The sequence below is a fragment of the Salvelinus fontinalis genome, chromosome 15, assembly GCF_029448725.1.
Source record: "Salvelinus fontinalis isolate EN_2023a chromosome 15, ASM2944872v1, whole genome shotgun sequence".
Lineage (NCBI taxonomy): Eukaryota > Metazoa > Chordata > Actinopteri > Salmoniformes > Salmonidae > Salvelinus > Salvelinus fontinalis.
In genome coordinates this window covers 28,939,732-28,960,748 of record NC_074679.1, presented here as the reverse complement: position 1 = coordinate 28,960,748, position 21,017 = coordinate 28,939,732, and the positions used below count along the sequence as shown (strand labels likewise).

Genomic DNA, 21,017 nt, shown 5'->3' with positions numbered 1-21,017 from the left:
GCGACATCATTGATATATACAGAGAAAAGAGTCGGCCCGAGCATTGAACCCTGTGGTACCCCCATAGAGACTGCCAGAAGTCCGGACAACATGCCCTCCGATTTGACACACTGAACTCTGTCTGCAAAGTAGTTGGTGAACCAGGCAAGGCAGTCATTAGAAAAACCAAGGCTATTGAGTCTGCCGATAAGAATAAGGTGATTGACAGAGTCGAAAGCCTTGGCCAGGTCGATGAAGACAGCTGCACAGTACTGTCTTTTATCGATGGCGGTTATGATATCGTTTAGTACCTTGAGCGTGGCTGAGGTGCACCCGTGACCGGCTCGGAAACCAGATTGCACAGCGGAGAAGGTACGGTGGGATTCGAAATGGTCAGTGATCTGTTTATTATCTTGGCTTTCGAATACTTTAAATAGGCAGGGCAGGATGGATATAGGTCTGTAACAGTTTGGGTCTAGGGTGTCAACCCCTTTGAAGAGGGGGATGACCGCGGCAGCTTTCCAATCTTTAGGGATCTCGGACGTTACGAAAGAGAGGTTGAACAGGCTGGTAATAGGGGTTGCAACAATGGCAGCGGATAGTTTTAGAAAGAGAGGGTCCAGATTGTCTAGCCCAGCTGATTTGTACGGGTCCAGGTTTTGCAACTCTTTCAGAACATCTGCTGTCTGGATTTGGGTGAAGGAGAAGCTGGGGAGGCTTGGGCGAGTAGCTGCGGGGGAGGCGAAGCTGTTGGCCGGGGTTGGAGTAGCCAGGAGGAAGGCATGGCCAGCCGTTGAGAAATGCTTATTGAAATTTTAGATTATCATGGATTTATCAGTGGTGACCGTGTTACCTAGCCTCAGTGCAGTGGGCAGCTGGGAGGAGGTGCTCTTGTTCTCCATGGACTTTACAGTGTACCAAAACTTTTTGGAGTTAGAGCTATAGGATGCGAATTTCTGCTTGAAAAAGCTAGCCTTTGCTTTCCTGACTGACTGTGTGTATTGGTTCCTGACTTTCCTGAAAAGTTGCATATCGTGGGGACTATTCGATGCTATTGCAGTCCGCCACAGGATGTTTTTGTGCTGGTCAAGGGCAGTCAGGTCTGGAGTGAACCAAGGGCTATATCTGTTCTTAGTTCTGCATTTTTTTGAACGGGGCATGCTTATCTAAGATGGTGAGGAAATTACTTTTAAAGAATGACCAGGCATCCTCGACTGACGGGATGAGGTCGATATCCTTCCAGGATACCTGGGCCAGGTCGATTAGAAAGGCCTGCTCGCAGAAGTGTTTTAGGGAGCGTTTGACAGTGATGAGGGGTGGTCGTTTGACCGCGGACCCATAGCGGATACAGGCAATGAGGCAGTGATCGCTGAGTTCCTGATTGAAAACAGCGGAGGTGTATTTGGAGGGCAAGTTGGTCAGGATAATGTCTATGTGGGTTGTACCTGGTGGGTTCCTTGATGATTTGTGTGAGATTGAGGTCATCTAGCTTAGATTGTAGGACTGCTGGGGTGTTAAGCATATCCCAGTTTAGGTCACCTAACAGAACGAACTCTGAAGCTAGATGGGGGGCAAACAATTCACAAATGGTGTCCAGGGCACACCTGGGAGCGGAGGGGGGTCGATAGCAGGCGGCAACAGTGAGAGACTTATTTCTGGAGAGGTTCATTTTTTAAATTAGACGTTCAAACTGTTTAGGTATAGTCCTGGAAAGTATGACAGAACTTTGCAGGCTATCTCTGCAATTTTATTTTACCTTTATTTAACCAGGCAAGTCAGTTAAGAACAAATTCCTATTTTCAATGACGGCCTAGGAATAGTGGGTTAAATGCCTGTTCAGGAGCAGAACGACAGATTTGTACCTTGTCAGCTCGGGGATTTGAACTTGCAACCTTTAGGTTACTAGGCCAACGCTCTAACCACTAGGCTACCCTGCAACTCCTCCCCCTTTGGCAGTTCTATCTTGACGGAAAATGTTATAGCTGGATATGTGTAACGGATGTGAAATGGCTAGCTAGTTAGCAGTGGTCCGCGCTAATAGCGTTTCAATCGGTTACGTCACTCGCTTTGAGACCTTGAAGTAGTGGTTCCCCTTGCTCTGCAAGGGCCGCGTCTTTTGTGGAGCGATGGGTAACGATGCTTCGTGGGTGACTGTTGTTGATGTGTGCAGAGGGTCCATGGTTCGCGCGAGGGGACGGACTAAAGTTATACTGTTACATTGATGCTGTTGACCCGGATCACTGGTTGCTGCGGAAAAAGGAGGAGGTCGAAAGGGGGGTGAGTGTAACGGATGTGAAATGGCTAGCTAGTTAGCAGTGGTCCGCGCTAATAGCGTTTCAATCGGTTACGTCTGTCACGTTCCTGACCTATTTATGTTAGTTTTTGTGTGTTAGTTGGTCAGGACGTGAGGTTGGGTGGGCATTCTATGTTATCTGTTTCTATGTTGGTTTCGGTTTGCCTGGTATGGCTCTTGATTAGAGGCAGGTGGTTTGCGTTTGCCTCTAATTAAGAGTCATATTTAGGTAGGGCATTCTCACTGTTTGTTTGTGGGTGATTGTCTCCTGTGTCCGTATGTTATGTTCGTACCACATAGGACTGTAGCGTTTGTTTGTTTCGTTTTCGTTTCGATGTCGTCTGTTACCTGTACGTAAGTTTATGTTTAGTTATGTAAGTTTATGTTCAGGTCTCGTCAACGTCGTTTTGTTATTTTGTAGTTTTGCAAGTGTTTGTTTCGTTTCGTGTTTCCATCTTTATCGTTGTTTAATAAAGATGGCTTATTTCCCTGAAGCTGCGTTTTGGTCTGAGGATCCTTCTCTCCTCACCTCGTCCGAGGATGAGGAGAGCGTCACCCGTTACAACGTCACTCGCTTTGAGACCTTGAAGGAGTGGTTCCCCTTGCTCTGCAAGCGCCGTGGCTTTTGTGGAGCGATGGGTAACGATGCTTCGTGGGTGTCAGTCGTTGATGTGTGCAGAGGGTCCCTGGTTCGCGCCCGGGTCGGGGCGAGGGGACGTACTAAAGTTAAACTGTTACATATGGAAATCTCAGAATTGTTGGTGGCCTTCCTAAGCCAGGATTCAGACACGGCAAAGACATCAGGGTTGGCGGAGTGTGCTAAAGCAGTGAGTAAAACAAACTTAGGGGGGAGGCTTCTGATGTTGACATGCATGAAACCAAGGTTTTTGCTATCACAGAAGTCAACAAATGAGGGTGCCTGGGGACACGCGGGGCCTGGGTTTACCTCCACATCACCCGAGGAACAGAGGAGGAGTAGGATGAGGGTAAGGGTGAAGGCTATCAAATCTGGTCGCCTAGAGCGTTGGGGACAAAGAATAAAAGGAGCAGATTTCTGGGCGTGGTAGAATAGATTCAGGGCATAATGTGCAGACAGGGGTATGGTGGGGTGCGGGTACAGCGGAGGTAAGCCCAGGCACTGAGTGATGATAAGAGAGGTTGTATCTCTCGATAAGCTGGTTATAATGAGTGAGGTCACCGAAAGGTGGGAGGTGGGACAAAGGAGGTATCAGAGGTATAATGAGTGGAACTAGGGGCTCCATTGTAAACTAAAACAATGATAACTAACCTAAACAACAGTATACAAGGCATATTGACATATGAGAGAGACATACAGCGAGACATAAGTAATCACAGGTGTTGATTTGTAGAGCTAGCTAAGACAACAACGGGTGAGACAACAACAGCTAATCAGCTAAAACAACAACAGGTAAAATGGCGATGAATGGGCAGAGATAGGGTCGGTTAACTACACACAGACTCTGAGTTCGCGGCTGGGGCCGACAGATAAACAAAGCAAAAAAAATAAACAGAATGGAGTACCGTGATTAATGGGCATCAGCTATGTAGCCAAGTGATCATAGGGTCCAGGGGGCAGCAATAGAAGGAACAGGGAAGCCGTGGAGTAGTCGCTACTACGCTAGCACGCGGGCGACACTGCGTTTAAAGATTAAGTTAAATTGTTGGGGTTATACCATGCAGTTGTACATGCATTACTCATATACCCTAATCAAAGATTGATGTTCAAAAATTGTTAGGATGAATTCAAATGTTCATTAGTTTGCTTTATTCATTAAAAAAAATATTACAAATGTTCATCTGACATAATGTCTTTGAACCGGTCTCTTTGAAATGAATAAAAACAGATAAATATGAGTTGTGGTTGCTGTTTTAAAAATGAAGACTACTGAATGGACTACCTATGGCAGTTCTAAATATCCGGTTGTTAATGTTGCTCAAATATTAATTTATTATTATTATTTTTTTTTTTAAGCGAAGTATAAGGAAGTTTTACTCCAGTCTAGTAGGTGGCGGTAATGCAACATTTATTGGATGCCTATCGCCGTTAAACCTCATCGAAGAAGAATGATGCTCGAAAATGAAAGAATTTTAGAATGTCTCTCGATGTTACTTTTCATTCCATTGTCTCTTTGTTGCGTACAACTGTCGTGTTCTGTCTTACCACGCGATTAGCCCGCGAGACAGGATGACAAATCTGAAAACATTTACATCTGTTTCTACTTAGCTAGCTAGCTCTCTAACCATGTTTATCTTTGTAGCATGCTAACCTAGCCTCATCAAGGTGGAAAGAAAATAATTCGACTGTTCTTTGAGACGCCTCAAGTATGGTAATGTTATCTTTAAGCAACAAAAAAATGATTTACCGTAGGAATTAACAAAGCATTGTTTTTTACTATTGTCACTACACGATTTAATTTAGCCAATGACTGTTCTTCACAGACGGAACCAGGACAGTTTGTTTCAAGTAGAGAGGAAATATCTACATATCTGCTGGAGGTGGAAGCTGCAAAGTATCGGGTAATAATGCCTATTCATATAACTATTGAAAAAGGCTCACAAGAGCATGTGAATTCAAGTTTGGACTAAATTAGGCTATTAAACACACAAAGCTTAACGTTACATGGCTGCTGTGGGATCTCTGACATCTTTGGATAGATATTCCTTGGATATTTCAAAACAAATGGAATTATACTTTACAAAAATATAAAAACACAACATGTAACCATTTCAATGATTTTACTGAGTTGTATTTCAATTTCCTTATAATACTGTCTTACGCGTCGATCCAGAGGATCCCAAACATGCTCATTGGGTGACATGTGGGGAGTGTGCAGGTCATGGAAGAACTTGGACATTTTCAGCTTCCAGGAATTGCGTACAGATCCTTTCGACATGGGGCTATGCATTATCTTGCTGAAACATGCGGTGATGGATGAATGGCACAACAAGGGGCCTCTCGTCACGGTATCTCTGTGCATTCAAATTGCCGTCAATAAAATGCAATTGCGTTCGTTGTCCGTAGCTTATGTCTGCTCATACCATAACCCCACCGCCATCATGGGGCACTGTGTTCACAACGTTGACATCAGCAAACTGCTCGCCCACACGACACCATACAGATGGTCTGCATTCTCTGGCAACAGATGTGGACATTCCTGCAGTCAGCATGCCAATTGTGCGCTCCCTCAACTTGAGACATCTGTGGCATTGTGTTGTGTGACAAGAACTGCACATTTTAGTGTGGCCTTTTGTCCCCAGCACAAGGTGCACCTGTGTAATGATCATTCCGTTTAATCAGCTTTTTAATATGCCACACCTGTCAAGTGGCTGTATTATCTTGGCAAAGGAGAAATGCTCACAAACAGGCATGTCAACAAATGTGTGCTCAATTTGAGAGAAATAAGCTATTTGTGCATATGATGTTTTTTTCGGGGGGGGGGGGTTATTTCAGCTCATGAAACATGGGACCAACACTTTACATGTTGCATTTATATATTTGTTTAGTGTAAAGTAGTGTTAACAAATTGCATAATGGACTAACGAGTTACTCAAATACATAGTAAATGTAAGATATGCTAGTGAAATTAAAGTACTTGAATTTGTCAAATTCACCGACATCTCTTATTTATTTTGCAGGAGATTTGCAGCCAGTATAAGTACATGAGGAAAATCAGGGGCGATGGTAATTGCTTTTACAGAGCCCTCTGCTTTGGACACCTGGAATCATTGTTACAAAATGATAGAGCTTTGCAAAGGTAAATTCCTTCCTAGTCTGCATACATTTTTCCATGTGTTGGACTCCATGAATGTGCCTTTACCTTTGTGTGGCTTTGCCACTTCAAAATAATGGAGGAAAATGTATAATTCTCTCTCCATATCTCAGATTCAAAGAAACAGTGAAACAAAGTAGCAAAGAGTTATTGGCTGCAGGCTTTGATGAGAGCTCTTTCAAAGACATGCTTGACATGGTAAGTTTACATTTAACTTTGTACATATTTAAAAAATAATCTAATAATGCACCTTCACAATAAAGATGACTAGTCATATTTTCTTTAACTGTCAGACATGTAATTGAAGCCTGTTTTAATTATTGGACAATTCATCTTTTAGTTTGTAGGTGTTCTAGAACAATGTGAAGCTGATGAGCAGGGTGACGCGTTGCTCCAGCTCTTTAATGAGCAAACTACCTCCGACAGTATGGTGCAATACCTCAGGCTGCTCACCTCAGCCTACCTGCAAAACCATGCCGACTTCTTCAGCCACTTTGTGGAGGCACCCAGTCTCAAGGTTTACTGCACTCGGGTCAGTATGAGTTGCGTTCAAGACCATATTGCAGTTAACTTCTGTTTTATTAATGTGCTATGGAAGTATGCCAGATGCTGCTGATACTTTTCTCCAAATACAATCAGACCTCTTGTCAAGGAGTCTCACCACTCAAAACTAATGTCTGAAAGTATTCTGCTGCTCTCTAGTGGTGGTGCTATTAATGGAAAAGAATTGGGGTGTTTTAGGGACCAATCAAGGACATTACAATTTTTTTTGTAGCTTCTGTTTCTGCTTAGGTATATACTTACAATGTCCATTCTTGCCTTATCCAGGAAGTGGAAACCATGGCGATGGAGTGTGATCACGTAGATATTCTGGCTCTGTCGGAGGCCTTAGGAGTTAGCATCCACATTGCTTCCGTGGAGGGGGGAGACGGACACCGCCTGGCCCACCACACGATTCCAGAGGGAGCAGAGCCCTGCCTACACCTCCTATACAAAACAGCCCACTATGACATTCTCTACCCACATTGCCATTGAGGGGCCTGATGAAGGCCTCCACTTATCTCAGGTTTACCGGTAGTTAAGTGTTCAAATAAATGTACATTGTGATTAAGAAGTTTCTCAAACAAAAATGTTTAGCATTGTTTTGTAATTTACAGTGAACGCATATGCGGTAGACTCCGCTCGACTTTCTTGAATGTCCCAAAAAAAAGTATTTATTCAAAAACACGACTGATATCTTCTAAAATCATTTGTGAAAATGTTACAATAATTGCACTGTATTTCCATTTATATAAATTCAATCTCAAACATTCTAATTGAGACTACAATGATTTTTAACACTGCTGCTGCTGCTTTTTCTTTTGTTTCCGTCTTTTCTTCTGATTGGAGACACTGGTCAAGGCCGTTTCCAAAGCATGTAGGGGCATGTTGGGCAGGGAGAGCTTCCCCATCTGTGTGGGGTACTTGGTCTTCATCACATTCTTGAATACACTGAGAATTCAGGTGCTTCTTCATGCCCTTCACCATCTTCTGCTGCTGCCTGTCATCCTCCTCACCCCCCCCCTAAAAAAAAAACTAAATGTCAGTTTACTCTGATCTATTTATGTAAGTCCCTCTTATTTCTAGGTTTCTCATGGGGCAACCTCCCACTCCTAGATAACTCATTTTAATGTAGTCTTAACAAGCAAAACATCATCATCCAGGTCCACCTCCAGAGCTTCTGCTGCTTGCTTAAATCAAGAGTTGTGCTGCTTCTCTCTGCTGTTGTGGAATTCAATCTTCTCTACCTTCCTGGCCATGTTGACTCACTCCTGTCAAGGCAGATATGAAATATGGTACAATGTTGTTTTATGTCATTAAAGATAAGTAAATCTGTACAGCTCCTAGTTTAGATTGACCATCATATGATCAATGGCATGGCTATGTGCCTACCTTGATGGCAGCCATGCACTTGCTCTGTATGGGAAACATGGGAACCTCCTTGTCCTTTCCCAGAGCTCTGTAGATTTTCTTGAAGTTCATCATGTCACCTGGCCCAACCAGGAGCAAACTGAGACCCTCTGGTGGCTCGTGCAGTCCTTCCACTGCGGTGGACATAAGTCTCTGATGTCCTGGGACACACAAGAAAGTTATTATTTGAGGAATAACTGTCAGAGACAAAGAATGACAGGAAGCCACCAAAGGTGTCAAAAGGCACACCTGGTAATGAATGACGTGTTGAACATTTGGAATATTAAGCCCTCACCGCCACATCAGTTGTCAGGATTACACAGCTGTAAAGAGCAATGTTTATTGTAGTCAACGGTTTATTGTACAGACAAAAAGTTGCTGATCCATGCAAGTCTAATCCAATGCATACCTCAAAACAGATATGGATAATAACTAGCCTGCAGCATATACATGTACTTCTTCTATGACTCACCTCTCCCTCTCAGCAAACCGCTTAAGGTTCTTTAGGCGCTGCTTCTGGTGCATGTTGGCATGCAGTGACAATGGAGTATGGTCCAGGATAACCAGCAGAGAGTTAAGCCGCTTGATGCAGTCAATACTGTTGGCAAACACCATAGTCCGGCCTGGATACTGGAGCAGGAAGAAATCCTTCTCTTCCTTTTCAGTGTATCCGTGTCTCAGTCAGGGTCTCGACTGTAGCCTCCTTCCGGGTCAGATCAATGACTTTAGGCTTGGACCTGATTCCCACTTTTTCCATAAGGACCTCCAGCTTGCTTCGCTGGTCCACCTTCTTGCCCTTCTTCTGCAAGACGCGGTTGGGCAACCTCTGGGCCATGGTCAGGATGGCGGAGAACACAAATGGCTGCCTCTTTGGGTTAAACTGGACAGTGTTCAGCATCTCCAGCAGACTCAGTGCAGGCCTCTTTAGACTCAGCAAGGGTCTCTGGAGCTGCCTCAGCGACCTCTGTGCTGGTGTCCATGGAAATACTTTTCTCAGTGTGTACAGATTCCTCCATCGTCGGCAGGTACAGGCTTTCCACCTGTGTTCCTGGCTCAGTCTGGCCATCTATCATCCCCTCACTTTCATCTGCATCTCCTTCCACTCCAGGATGTGATGGATCATGGGGATGGCGAAAGACAGTGTCTTACCACTACCCGTCTCGGCGGCCCCAACAATGTCCATATCGTCTCTGATAGCAAGTGGCAATGCCAGAGCTTGAATGGCTGTGGGTGATCCAAATCCTAGACTGCTCAGTGCCTTCAACACTTGATCAGGGACAAACAGATCCTTCCACGCTGTCACATCTGAGTTTTGGTCAGAACCAGAGTGTGCCGCATTGGTCCAATTATTTGCGTTCTTTTTGGAGAGTTTAGCCACTTTGCATTGTAACTCTGTCTGTTGCTCATGTTTTATCTGGGACTCTGGGACAGTCTTCTTTTCCACCACTCTTTTATTTTTCCTCTGTTTGCCATCAGTTTTTGGATTGTTTGATTGTGGCTGAGCATCCTAAGGACACATAACAGCATTCTGTGACAGTTTCTTCAGGGGCTTCTTCCTCCTTGACAACTTGCTCTGAACCATTTCCAAGGTTTTGGACCTCGTTACTCACCTCCTCACTTCACTGTCCTCAGAGGTCATCCTGTGTGGTTGTGTCATTTTGTTGGGCTGTTTTCTTCTTATTCTCCTTCCTCTTAGCTGGTTTTTCAGACGTTTCATTTTTGTCACTACCTCCCTTATATACCTCTTCCCATTTCCCTCCATCCTTATCTTCCTCGCTTGCTTTTCTTAGCTTTTTTCTTCTCTTTCCTTTCTTTCTTCTTTTGGCCTTTTTCTGCTTTAGCTTCTTCCTTGGCAGAATCTATCAGTCTGTAGTCTGTCAGCTCCTCAAAACAGACCAGTCCCCCCCATGCCCTCTTCAGAGAAGAGACTGGGTTCCAGCTCTACTGCTTTCCAACTGCCCTTCACATGGATCCCCCGTTTGGCTGACTTCGGCCGGGAGAAAGAGCGTGCATTTTTAATCTGACTCCTGTTGGACTTAATTTTCCTATGAATAGATAAGAACAGTTCCACTGTTGACATGATGACTACATTAATGATGAACAGTACAATGTAAATAATTGCGGTGTATTCCAATGAGATATTTTGATCTTAGTAGGGTACTCGGAACAGGCTAGATTGTTACAAAAAGTGTCTATACATTTCAGTCATTAAGCATACTCCATTACCGGGAGTTACAGGTTTGCCTATGCAAAACGTCAGAGATTTTTTACCTTCTTAGGGATAGCCCCCTTTAATGTTCACCTAAATGACATAACCAAATCTAACTGCCTGTAGCTCAGGCCCTGAAGCAAGGATATGCATATCCTTGGTACCATTTGAAAGGAAACACTTTGAAGTTCGTGGAAATGTGAATTGAATGTTGGAGAATATAACAATAGATCTGGTAGAAGAAAATACAAAGATAAAAAACAACCGTTTTTTTACCACCATCTTTGAAATGCAAGAGAATGGTCACTTATAGCCATCACTCTGGTTGTAATTCCGATAGTGTCCACAAGATGGCAGTGTATGTGCATAGTTTCAGATGGATGACTTGGAGTATGACTGATTCTCAAGCCTTTTAGTGTGAAGTCCCCAGGTACATTTCGGCAAATCTTGAAGGAGACGTTCGGATTCATATTCCATTTTTCTGCAAGAATATCGTCAAATCTGTATACTTGGACTTTGATTTAGCTTCCAAGTATTAGCAGCCGTATTATAAGTTCAACATTTGCAAAATAATAATAATACATTTTTGTTTGAAAAGGCATGCTGTCGTACAAGGTTAGAAGCTACATTTTACGACGTATACCGGATACTCCCTTAAAGCCCAGCTCATTGGCTATCTAGCTAACTTTGTTTGACCCCGATTGGTGCTTATTTGACAAAGATACAGTCGTTCAAGTGATGGCCGCCCGCGTCATCGGCGTGCCACGAAGGCATCGCTCTCTGACCAAATATGGTGTCCTATAGGATATACTACACCCCTAATGAAATAGTGAAGTCTTGTTAACTTATAGGATCTCTGAGGAATACATACGAATGTGATTTGACGTTTAGGGTGAGATTTTCACAGATTCCTTTCATTGCAAATTGAACGAATGGAAATACAAAATCAATCGTTCATGCTATATGGACCTTTTTAGGATATGAAAAAGGATTTTATCTAACAAAACGATACTTCATGTTATCTCGGACCATTTGGATGATAAATCAGAGAAAGATTTCAGAATGTAAATACATTTGTCACCTTCAAACCTATCACGGTGAAAAAAAAAATGTTTTTAGGAGCTCTCAAACAATAGCATGGCATTTTTCCGCAGTAATAGCTACTGTAAAATTGGACAGTGCAGTTATACTTACAAGAATGTAAGTTTTCAGCCGATATAAGACACTTCTATGTACAGACATTTGTTGTTTCTCTAAAATCTGCGATCTTGACAAAACGAGCTGAATGATTTACCACTGTCCCGTTGACGGGGCGCCGAACTTAACTAACCTGGTATAGGCCTGGTATATATCTTCATTCTCGATTCAGCCAAACATGTATCTCCTAAAATGTACATGTCCAGTTGCAAGTGGTGCGTTTCAATTTAGAAAATGCTCCTTTAAAATAAATTGTTTTTCTACACGAAGTAATCCAACAATGCATATGCATATGCATAATCCAACAATGCACATTTTCCCTCATTGATTGAGACAGGTGGGTCCACCCCAAAGGGCCCCATGTCATGATGAAACTCACCTGTCTTGATCAATGAGAGAAGCTTTGAAATAGACAATATGGCCGCGTACACATTGTGGACAGACATTTTAGATACATGTTTGGCCGAAGCGAGAATGAAGATAGTGTAACGGCCCTGGGTTTATAAGCGCGGATATCGACTCAGCAGCTCGAGCATGCTTTTGGTGCACACTTGATAGCGCGCTGGACTTCAGGCTAGAAGGTCGAGGGTTCGAGACCTGCCTCCTGCCTGTTTCATTACAATAGTATCACCAATACCGGGTTAGTTAAAATCTCTGGCAATGTTTTGTATAGGCAAACCTGTAACTCCCAGTACTTACTAATGATACCAAACAACTTTGGTTAAATCACATCTAGTTCTGATTTTTTTAAACACATGCATTGTACGTACTCTATTTGATTATAACAAATGGAATAAAAGGGAACTATTCATGATCTAATTCGCTAACAGGTGTAACGTAACTAGCAAGAATAACAGATAAGAAAAACACATCAGCATGTTAGAAACTGTAGAGCTGCCCGCAGCCAGCATCACACATTAATTCATATTCAATAGTGTCATGAAATATAGCTGCATAAAAAATATTGTCAAATAAATATAAACTACATTTGACTGCTTACAGGACTTTCCTTTGATAAATCACACGACTTGACTGGACTAATGCATGACACGAGTACGCAGCCATTGCAGTTGTGGTCACGTTCTTCGTCTTCGGTGGGTTTTTTCGGCGGTTGGTAACCAAAATTATTGGCGTATTACCGTCATCTACTGTGCTGAATGGCGTGTGAGACAGGGAGGACCTAAATCCTACCTGCCAGCCCCTTTCCTCTAAGAAAATAAAACAAAATATTGGATACTGTATCTATTGATATTCTACTCAATAAACTCTTTACACTCAAATCGTGTATCCCATTTTCTCTCATGCATATGTATCAACAAATTGTTTCCTCTTTCTATTTCCTGACAATAATCACATCTTCCTGTTGGATGTTTCCCATCAGATGTATCTACATTTCGATAAAACATGGTGAAGCCCTAAAATTGCCTACCCTGGTAGCGTGTGTTTCAGATATAAGGAAGTGGATGGCTGCAAATGTTTTACTTTTAAACTCGGACAAAACAGAGATGCTAGTTCTAGGTCCCAAGAAACAAAGAGATCTGCTGTTTGATCTGACAATTAATGTTGATGGTTGTACAGTCAAATAAAACTGAATGACCTCGGTGTTACTCTGGACCCTGATCTCTCTTTTGACATATCAAGAATATTTCAAGGGCAGCTTTTTTCCATTGTTGTAACATTGCAAAAATCAGAAGCTTTTTGTAAAAAAAAATATGGAATGCTAATCCATGCTTTTGTCACTTCTAGATTAGACTACTGCAATGCTCTACTCTCTGGCTACCTGGATAAAGCACTAAATTAACTTCAGTTAGTGCTAAATACGGCTGCTAGAATCTTGACTAGAACCCCAAAATTCAATCATATGACTCCAGTGCTAGCCTCTCTACACTGGCTTCCTGTTAAGACTAGAGCTGATTTCAAGGTTTTACTTTTAACCTACAAAGCATTACATGGACTTGCTCCTACCTATCTCTCCGATTTGGTCCTGCCGTACATACCTACACGTTCGCTACGGTCACAAGATGCAGGCCTTCTTATTGTCCCTAGAATTTTTAAGCAAAGAGCTGGAGGCAGGGCTTCTCCTATAGAGATACATTTTTATGGAACGGTCTGCCTATCCATGTGAGAGACGCAGACTCGGTCTCGACCTTTAAGTCTTTACTGAAGACTCGTCTCTTCAGTAGGTCCGACGATTGCGTGTAGTCTTGCCCAGGGGTGCGAAGGTGAACGGCCAGGCACTGGAGTAACAAATCTCCCTTGCTGTCTCTGGCTAGCTCCCCTCTCTCCACTTGATGCTCTGCCTCTGTGCCTATTAGGTGGACTGGGTCACTGGCTTACTAGTGCTCTTCGATGCTGTCCCTAGGAAGGGTGAGTCACGTAATGCCAGGCTTTTGTCGCTATACTCGACTTGAGTTGGTTGAGTCACTGAAGTGTTCTACCTGTTTGGTTTTGCACCCCCTTCGGGCTCATGCGGTGGAGGAGATCTTTGTGGGCTATACTCAGCCTTGTCTCAGGGTAGTAAGTTGGTGGTCTGTTGATATCGCTTTAGTGGTCTGGGAGCTGTGCTTTGGCAACGTGGATGGGGTTATATCCTGCCTGGTTGGCCCTGTCCGGGGGTATCGTCAGACAGGGCCACAGTGTCCCCCGACCCCCCCTGTCTCAGCTTCCAGTATCTATGCTGCAATAGTTTATGTGCCGGGGGCTAGGGTCAGTCACATTTATACCTGGTGAAATTCTCCGGTCTTACCTGGTGTTCTGTGTGAACTTCAGTATGCTCCCTCGAATTATTCCATCTCTCTCTCTCCATCTCTCCCCTCGCGGAGGACCTGAGTCCCTGGACCATGCTTCAGGACTACCTGGCCTGATGACTCTCGGATGTCCCCGTCCCCAGTCCACCTGGTCGTGCTACTGCTCCAGTTTCTTCTGTTTTGCCTGTGGCTATGGAACACTGACCTGTTCATCAGACGTGCTACCTTGTCGTGCTGCTGCTCCAGTTTCAACTGTTCTGCCTGCGGCTATGGAACCCTGTCCTGTTTACTGGACGTGCTACCTTGTCCCGGACCTGATGTTTTCAACCCTCTCCTGCTCTCTCTCTCTCTCTCTCTCTCTCTCTCTATCGCAACTGCTGTCTCGACCTCTGAACATTCGGCTATGAAAAACAAACTGACATTTACTCCTGAGGTGCTGACTTGTTGCACCCTCTACAACCACTGTGATTATTATTTGACCCTGCTGGTCGTCTATGAACGTTTGAACATTTTGAAGAACTATCTGGCCTTAATGGCCATGCACTCTTCTAATCTCCACCCAGCACAGCCAGAGAGGACTGGCCACCCCTCAGAGCCTGGTTCCTCTCTAGGTTTCTTCGTTGGTTCCTGTCTTTTCTAGGGAGTTATTCCTAGCCACCGTGCTTCTATATCGGCATTTCTTGCTGTTTGGGGTTTTAGGCTGGGTTTCTGTATAAGCACTTTGTGACATCTGCTTATGTAAAAAGGGTTTTATAAATACATTTGATTGATTGATTGAGATGTAATGACTTTTTCAGCCGTCTATGTCCCACCCTAAGTCTAGTAAAGGCGTCCTCCTCTCTTCTGTCTTGTGCTGTCTTCCTCCCATCCCGGACTTTTCTATGTATTTGGAGAAGCAACCTGGACTCAGGGGTAGACGTAACATAGTAAACATAAATCGGGACACTCCAATCAGTATGATATGTTACGTTTCGTATGGTATGTATTAGTTTGTGGATGTCCATCATCCATTTCGTATGATATTGTACGAATTACAATTCATATGATATGTTACGAATTGCAGTTGGTACAATATGTTACACATTTGCAAAACATATGATATGGTACGAATTCCAATTTGTTGTTGCTAACATTAGCTTGGTGGTTGATGTTAGCTGGGGTTAAGGGTTAAGAATAAGAGTTAGGTTAAAGGGTTTTAAGGTTACCGTTAAGGGAAGTGTTAGCTAACAAGTAGTAAGTAGTTGCAAAGTTGCTAATTAGCTAAATTGCTAAAGTTGTCCGTGATTAGATTCGAACACACAACCTTTGGGTAGCTAGATGTTCACGTTAGGTGACCTTCTGTCTTATGTACCCATTCCAAATGTAACATTTCATACTAATTTGAGGGTCTCGGATTTACATTTTACTATGTTACATCTAGTTTATGAGACCAGGCAGGGAAAAGGCGCATGCCGTTAATGTCTCTATCCCACTGCTCCTGCCATCTCTGCACCACCACCGTCCATATCATGCCGTTTGCCTCATTGAAACTTCAACGTCCACCTCCTCACTGCTAAGGGCCTGTTTAGCCAGAACGTCAGCTGCCTCGTTCCCCTCCACCCCCACATGGGCTGGGACCCAACTAATCCTATCTGTATACCCATCTGTCTCACACAGCCATGGGTTTGTAGTACCTCATACAGCAGGTCTTGTCTGCTACATGAGCTATAGGACTGCAGACTCATCATATCTGCACGAGTCAGAGCAAATAACTACTCTGTTCAGCTTGATTTCCTCCACCGACTGCAAGGTCCAACAGTACAGCCAGCCAGGTAGTCTGTAATAAGTTTCCTGCCACCCCACATTGTGACATGGTTTGAAAAACATTATTAGTAACCACCAGGGTCATATACAGTCATTGGTAACCACTCAGCTTGAGCAGAGATTCTTGCTGGAATGTGAGAATGTGAGTCTGAGTTATGGAATGTTGGTCATATTTGCTTAATTTCTAGGACAATATGTGATTCATGGATTCAGGATTGAAATGTTCATGTTATTGTTAGTCTATATTAGGAAGATCACCAAACCAGCTGAATGAATATCTGTTCACGTTTAATACATACAAATGAAACATATTACATGTACAACACCTCTCCAGGCACCAAATGCACTGTACTCATTAGACTCCGTTTTTGGTGGGGTCAGTCACTCGGCCCATGAACAACAAGCTGTTAGTGGCCTCATGGTAGATAAAAAAGAAGAAGGGTCGGTTGACGATGAAGGAAGAGGGTAAGGCGTATCCAATAATGCCGCTTTCTGTGGCAGCGGCTGCAGTGGTGCCTCTCTCATCCACCTCGATCACTGCCTTGTGCAAAACCTGGAACCACATTATCATTGCAATAATATGTTATTTGTTATTTATCCACAGTGGGTAATAAAGTTGCACATTTCTCAATTGATACAGATGGAAATTGGTTAAGGCAAGTTTGGCCTGTTAATCCAAGAACTGACCTCTGACACCTTCAGGCCTGGGTCTTTGCTCAATTTAGTGAGGTTAGCGGTGTCATGGAAGATACTGGATATACCCAAATCTGGTAGGATGTTGTGCATGGCGTAGGATTGCTCCATCTTGAACTTGGGCAGTTGAACTTCTAGTTTCCTTTAAAAAACAAGGAACTTTCATACATAGGAGAACTGGTATTCAATACGAAACACCTCTTAGAAAACCTATGGAATTTTGCAATGTTTCACCACAAAATACACTTGACGCTTTCTATTTACCTTTCTTTCAGATTGTTAATCCAGTTGAGGAATCTCTCAGCTGTGATTCCATCATCTATTGTGGTATAATCCAGGCCTTTGTTGGGTAGCAGGATAAGCATTGAAACACCATCTCGGTACGGCAGCTTCAGCACCTTGGCATTCAGGGGAAAGTCGTCCATTGTGTAGAACTTATCCTCCTTTCTTAACATCATAGGCACCTGGACAATATTGTAGTTGTCAATATAGAAGCGTTGAATTTCTGTGTGATTGGGATTGAAGGGCATCTGCCATTCACCTAAATTCCAAATATGACAACGCATATTTATTGGAAAGCAAAATCCACTGGGCACAGACGTCAGTTCAATGTCTATTTTTGATTTACATTTGGTTGAGGTGTCAACTAATGTGAATTTAATGTGAAATCAACAACAACAAAAAATCACAATGCCAATAGATTAGGTAAAAAAAAGAGCCTTTTTGTAAATCCAATCAGTTTTCCACGTTGATTCAATGTCATCATATTGCATTTTTTTTGTTGTTGAAATGACATGGAAACAAAGTTGACTCAACCAGTTTTTGCCCAGTGGGAAGTGTTATTGTTGCATTTTAGGCAATGCAATTAAACTTTGAAAGTGAAATGTAAAACACATCATCTTGAAATAAGATATGCTGATGGGATGCAATTATGGTAGACACAAGTGAAAACTAAAAGTAAACAAGTCAAATGTAACGTTTTTAAGTGTTACAGTGGAACTGCTAAAATCAGAGAATGCATGACATAGCTGCTCACCCTGAAAGAAAATGGTGTTGATGAGCATAAGTTGGGTAAGTGGATCCAAGTCAGACACCATCTCCTTGACTCTGTTATCAGTCTTTCTCATTATGTAGTCATTGATCATGGCAATGCTAGCTTTTGTATTTGCAAAGTCCACATTGTTGATATCAGCGTTGAAGAATTTCTTGATCTGGTCACTGTAGTCACTCTCTACCTCAAACTTTAGGCAAACAAAGAAGGTGGTGCTCTGGTCCAGTTTCAATGATTCATCTTGTGTGATGTTCCCTTGGAGTTGTTGGAAGAGTTCTGGAATGATGTCTGATTGCTTGTCCCGATCTAGGTGGGCTAGGTTGAGCCCCTTCAGTATCTGGTCTCGTGTGGGACCCTGTGCTGCCATGGAGAGGGTGGCAAAAGCTGTGGATATGCTCAGGGGTGAGAAAAATATGTTATTATCATGGTAACCAGCAATCTTCCTGTAGAGAGTCATGGCAAAGTCCATGTTCTTGAAGGTCAGGTCTGTGATGTTGGAGCTCTGCTCTTGAGTTTGGTAGACAGGGAAGAGGGACCAGACATGGGTCAGGAGGAAAAGGAGTCCCACCTTCATCATCATAGTTCTTTGATGAGTTATGTGATCACAACCTGCAATAGTATTTATAGTGAGGTCCAAAATAATTTTGACAGTGAAATGTTGTTTTTGTTTTTGCTCTGTATTCCACCACATTGAAGTTTATATTATATGAATGAACCATTTAGAAACTACAGCACTTTTGTACATAGTCCCCCCATTTTAGAGAACTAAACATATTTGAACAAATTCACTTATATGTGCATTAAAGTAGTAAAACATTTAGAATTTGGTCTCATATTCCTAGTACGCAATGACTACATCAAGATTGTGACTCTACATACTTGTTGGGTGCATTTGCAGTTTGTTTTGGTTGTGTTTCAGATTATTTTGTGCTCAATAGAAATTAATGGTAAATAGGGGTGGGGTAAACTGAACCATTTTTTACGTTCAACATCACTCCATCAAGGTAAATATAGTATTCTTCATAACAAATATCTACATATATTTCAGGATGTTGTGTATCCCTTAAAATAATCAGAATTAATGTAAACATTCATTTTGAAAACATAGCTTGTCCAAAAAAAGTGGTCTCTTGGCACAATTTACCCCGGGTATGGTAAATTCAGCTACCTACACATTTCCGTACTGAACTAAATATTACCACTACCTTTTTAAAACCATGTCTATCTTTATTTCCCAAATACAATTCAACACAATCAGAATCACTTTGTGTCTTTTAATCATTTAAGCATCTTTTATGCTTGCCTACGGAGCTGTGAGGGGAACGGCACCTCCGTACCTTCAGCCTCTGATCAGGCCCTACACCCAAACAAGGGCACTGCGTTCATCCACCTCTGGCCTGCTCGCCTCCCTACCTCTGAGGAAATACAGTTCCCGCTCAGCCCAGTCAAAACTGTTTGCTGCTCTGGCACCCCAATGGTGGAACAAACTCCCTCACGACGCCAGGTCAGCGGAGTCAATCACCACCTTCCGGAGACACCTGAAACCCCACCTCTTTAAGGAATACCTAGGATAGGATAAAGTAATCCTTCTAACCCCCCCCCCCCCCTTTAAAAGATTTAGATGCACTATTGTAAAGTGGTTGTTCCACTGGATATCATAAGGTGAATGCACCAATTTGTAAGTCGCTCTGGATAAGAGCGTCTGCTAAATGACTTAAATGTAAATGTTTTAACACAGGCTTCACACCTAACAAATACTTTGTACTTTTTAAACACTTTTAATATAGACCAGGCCCTGTTGTATCCCAGTGATAATGCCTTGCATTAGGCCTGGGAAGAAAACACTTCAACTTACCACATAGCCCTTGGCTCAACTTACCCCAAGGCAAACATTTTGACTATATTAGCCCACACAGCTTTAAGGATGCACTTTCATGTTAGGTTTAGGACCTCATATTGAAGCTTATAGAAACCCCAACTGACGTATAGAAACATCTTTAAATGATCTACTTTGATTTAGATACCAGCATCATGAAATGTATTTGAATAACCTAACTTTTTACCTAACTTGCTTTCTTCCACAGATTCCATAAAACGACCTCTTCCTATATTTTTGTACATGGTTTCCTAGAAACAAGGGTGTCTCAACTTACCCCACTCTCCCCTAATGTATTGTGTCATTTGAGTCACTTTCATAATAGAATAGGTTTTTAAACACTTCTACTTTAATGTGGATGCTACCTTGATTACGGATAATCATGAATCGTGAATAACATTGTGTGACAAGCATTATTTTCATAACCCACCCCCAAAATTCTAACATCCCATTATTGATAATGGTTAGAGGATAGCATGTCTTGGGGGTATGATCTTTGTGCCTCTAACTTTCTCACTCATTATTCACAATTAGGTGTTCAGAAACATATTCTATTCTTATTTACAATAAAATAGACTACAAAATGACACAATACATTATTTACCATTCATTTCCATTGAGCACAAAATAATCTGAAACACAACCAAAACAAACTGCAAATGCATCCAACAAGTTTGTAGAGTCACAAGCTTGATGTAGTCATTGCGTGCTAGGAATATGGGACCAAATACTTAACTTTAGACTAATTTCATACATGTGAATTTGTCCAAACACTTTTTGTTCCCTAAAATGGGGGGTGACTATGAAAAAAAAAAAGTGCTGCCCACCCAATATAGACAAATACCCTCAAATTAAAGCTGACAGTCTGCAGTATAACCTCAAAGTATTATTTATTTCAAATCGAAAGTGCTGGATGAAGTACAGAGCCAAAACAACAAATGTGTCACTGTTCAAATACTTTTGGACTTCATAGTATGTCATGTTTACAAGTCTTCTAGACGAATGGCAAGATATTTGTTTGGTGATCAATGACTTATCAATGCATTGCACAGAAAGAAAAACTTATATTTAGTCATTTCAGAACAAATGTTAGCTATATAGGGGGCTTCAACATCACAACTCGCAAATTTGAGTATCACATCAACAATAAAAGCAACACTGTATATACATATATTCTTACAAACAGTTGCATACATCTCAAAAATAGACCTACCTTTCAGCCTGGGTATCAGAAAGGTATTTTGTCAAAACACACCATCTACTATTTGGGGAGACAAAGTGCAAGTGTGCCTTCAGGGTTATCTATTAACCATGGGTTAGGTTTACTCAAACTGGTAGTCTTATTTTAGTTTATTTCCAAATGAAAGCAAATTTGGTACTGACAATTGATGTACCCACTTTGAAAGGTGGAAATGATTCAACTTAAAT

The 21,017-nt window shown here is 42.3% G+C and overlaps 2 protein-coding genes and 1 pseudogene across 3 annotated transcripts; 1 reads left to right on the top strand and 2 right to left on the bottom strand.

The window, feature by feature from the left end:
• Positions 1-4,327: 4,327 nt before the first annotated feature.
• On the top strand, positions 4,328-7,379 carry LOC129811714 (ubiquitin thioesterase OTUB2-like). The gene is made up of 6 exons (XM_055863249.1): positions 4,328-4,620; positions 4,733-4,810; positions 5,930-6,048; positions 6,177-6,261; positions 6,404-6,595; positions 6,892-7,379. Exons 1-6 carry the CDS (start codon positions 4,618-4,620, stop codon positions 7,096-7,098), a joined length of 684 nt encoding a protein of 227 aa, XP_055719224.1. The 5' UTR covers positions 4,328-4,617; the 3' UTR covers positions 7,099-7,379.
• Positions 7,380-7,461: 82 nt separating this feature from the next.
• LOC129811715 (ATP-dependent RNA helicase DDX24-like) lies at positions 7,462-12,009 on the bottom strand (annotated as a pseudogene).
• A 4,231-nt stretch (positions 12,010-16,240) lies between these two features.
• LOC129811712 (protein Z-dependent protease inhibitor-like) lies at positions 16,241-20,973 on the bottom strand. 2 transcript variants are annotated; one of them, XM_055863243.1, is made up of 5 exons: positions 20,803-20,973; positions 17,699-18,322; positions 16,927-17,203; positions 16,657-16,804; positions 16,241-16,522 (listed from the first exon to the last, which is right to left on the bottom strand). In XM_055863243.1, the coding sequence occupies exons 2-5, from the start codon at positions 18,291-18,293 to the stop codon at positions 16,325-16,327; spliced, it is 1,218 nt and encodes a 405-aa protein (XP_055719218.1). In that variant the 5' UTR covers positions 18,294-18,322; positions 20,803-20,973; the 3' UTR covers positions 16,241-16,324. The 2 variants fall into 2 exon arrangements, with proteins under 2 accessions (XP_055719218.1, XP_055719217.1); XM_055863242.1 differs by lacking the exon at positions 20,803-20,973 and having other exon boundaries at positions 17,699-18,529.
• Between the last annotated feature and the right edge of the window lie 44 nt (positions 20,974-21,017).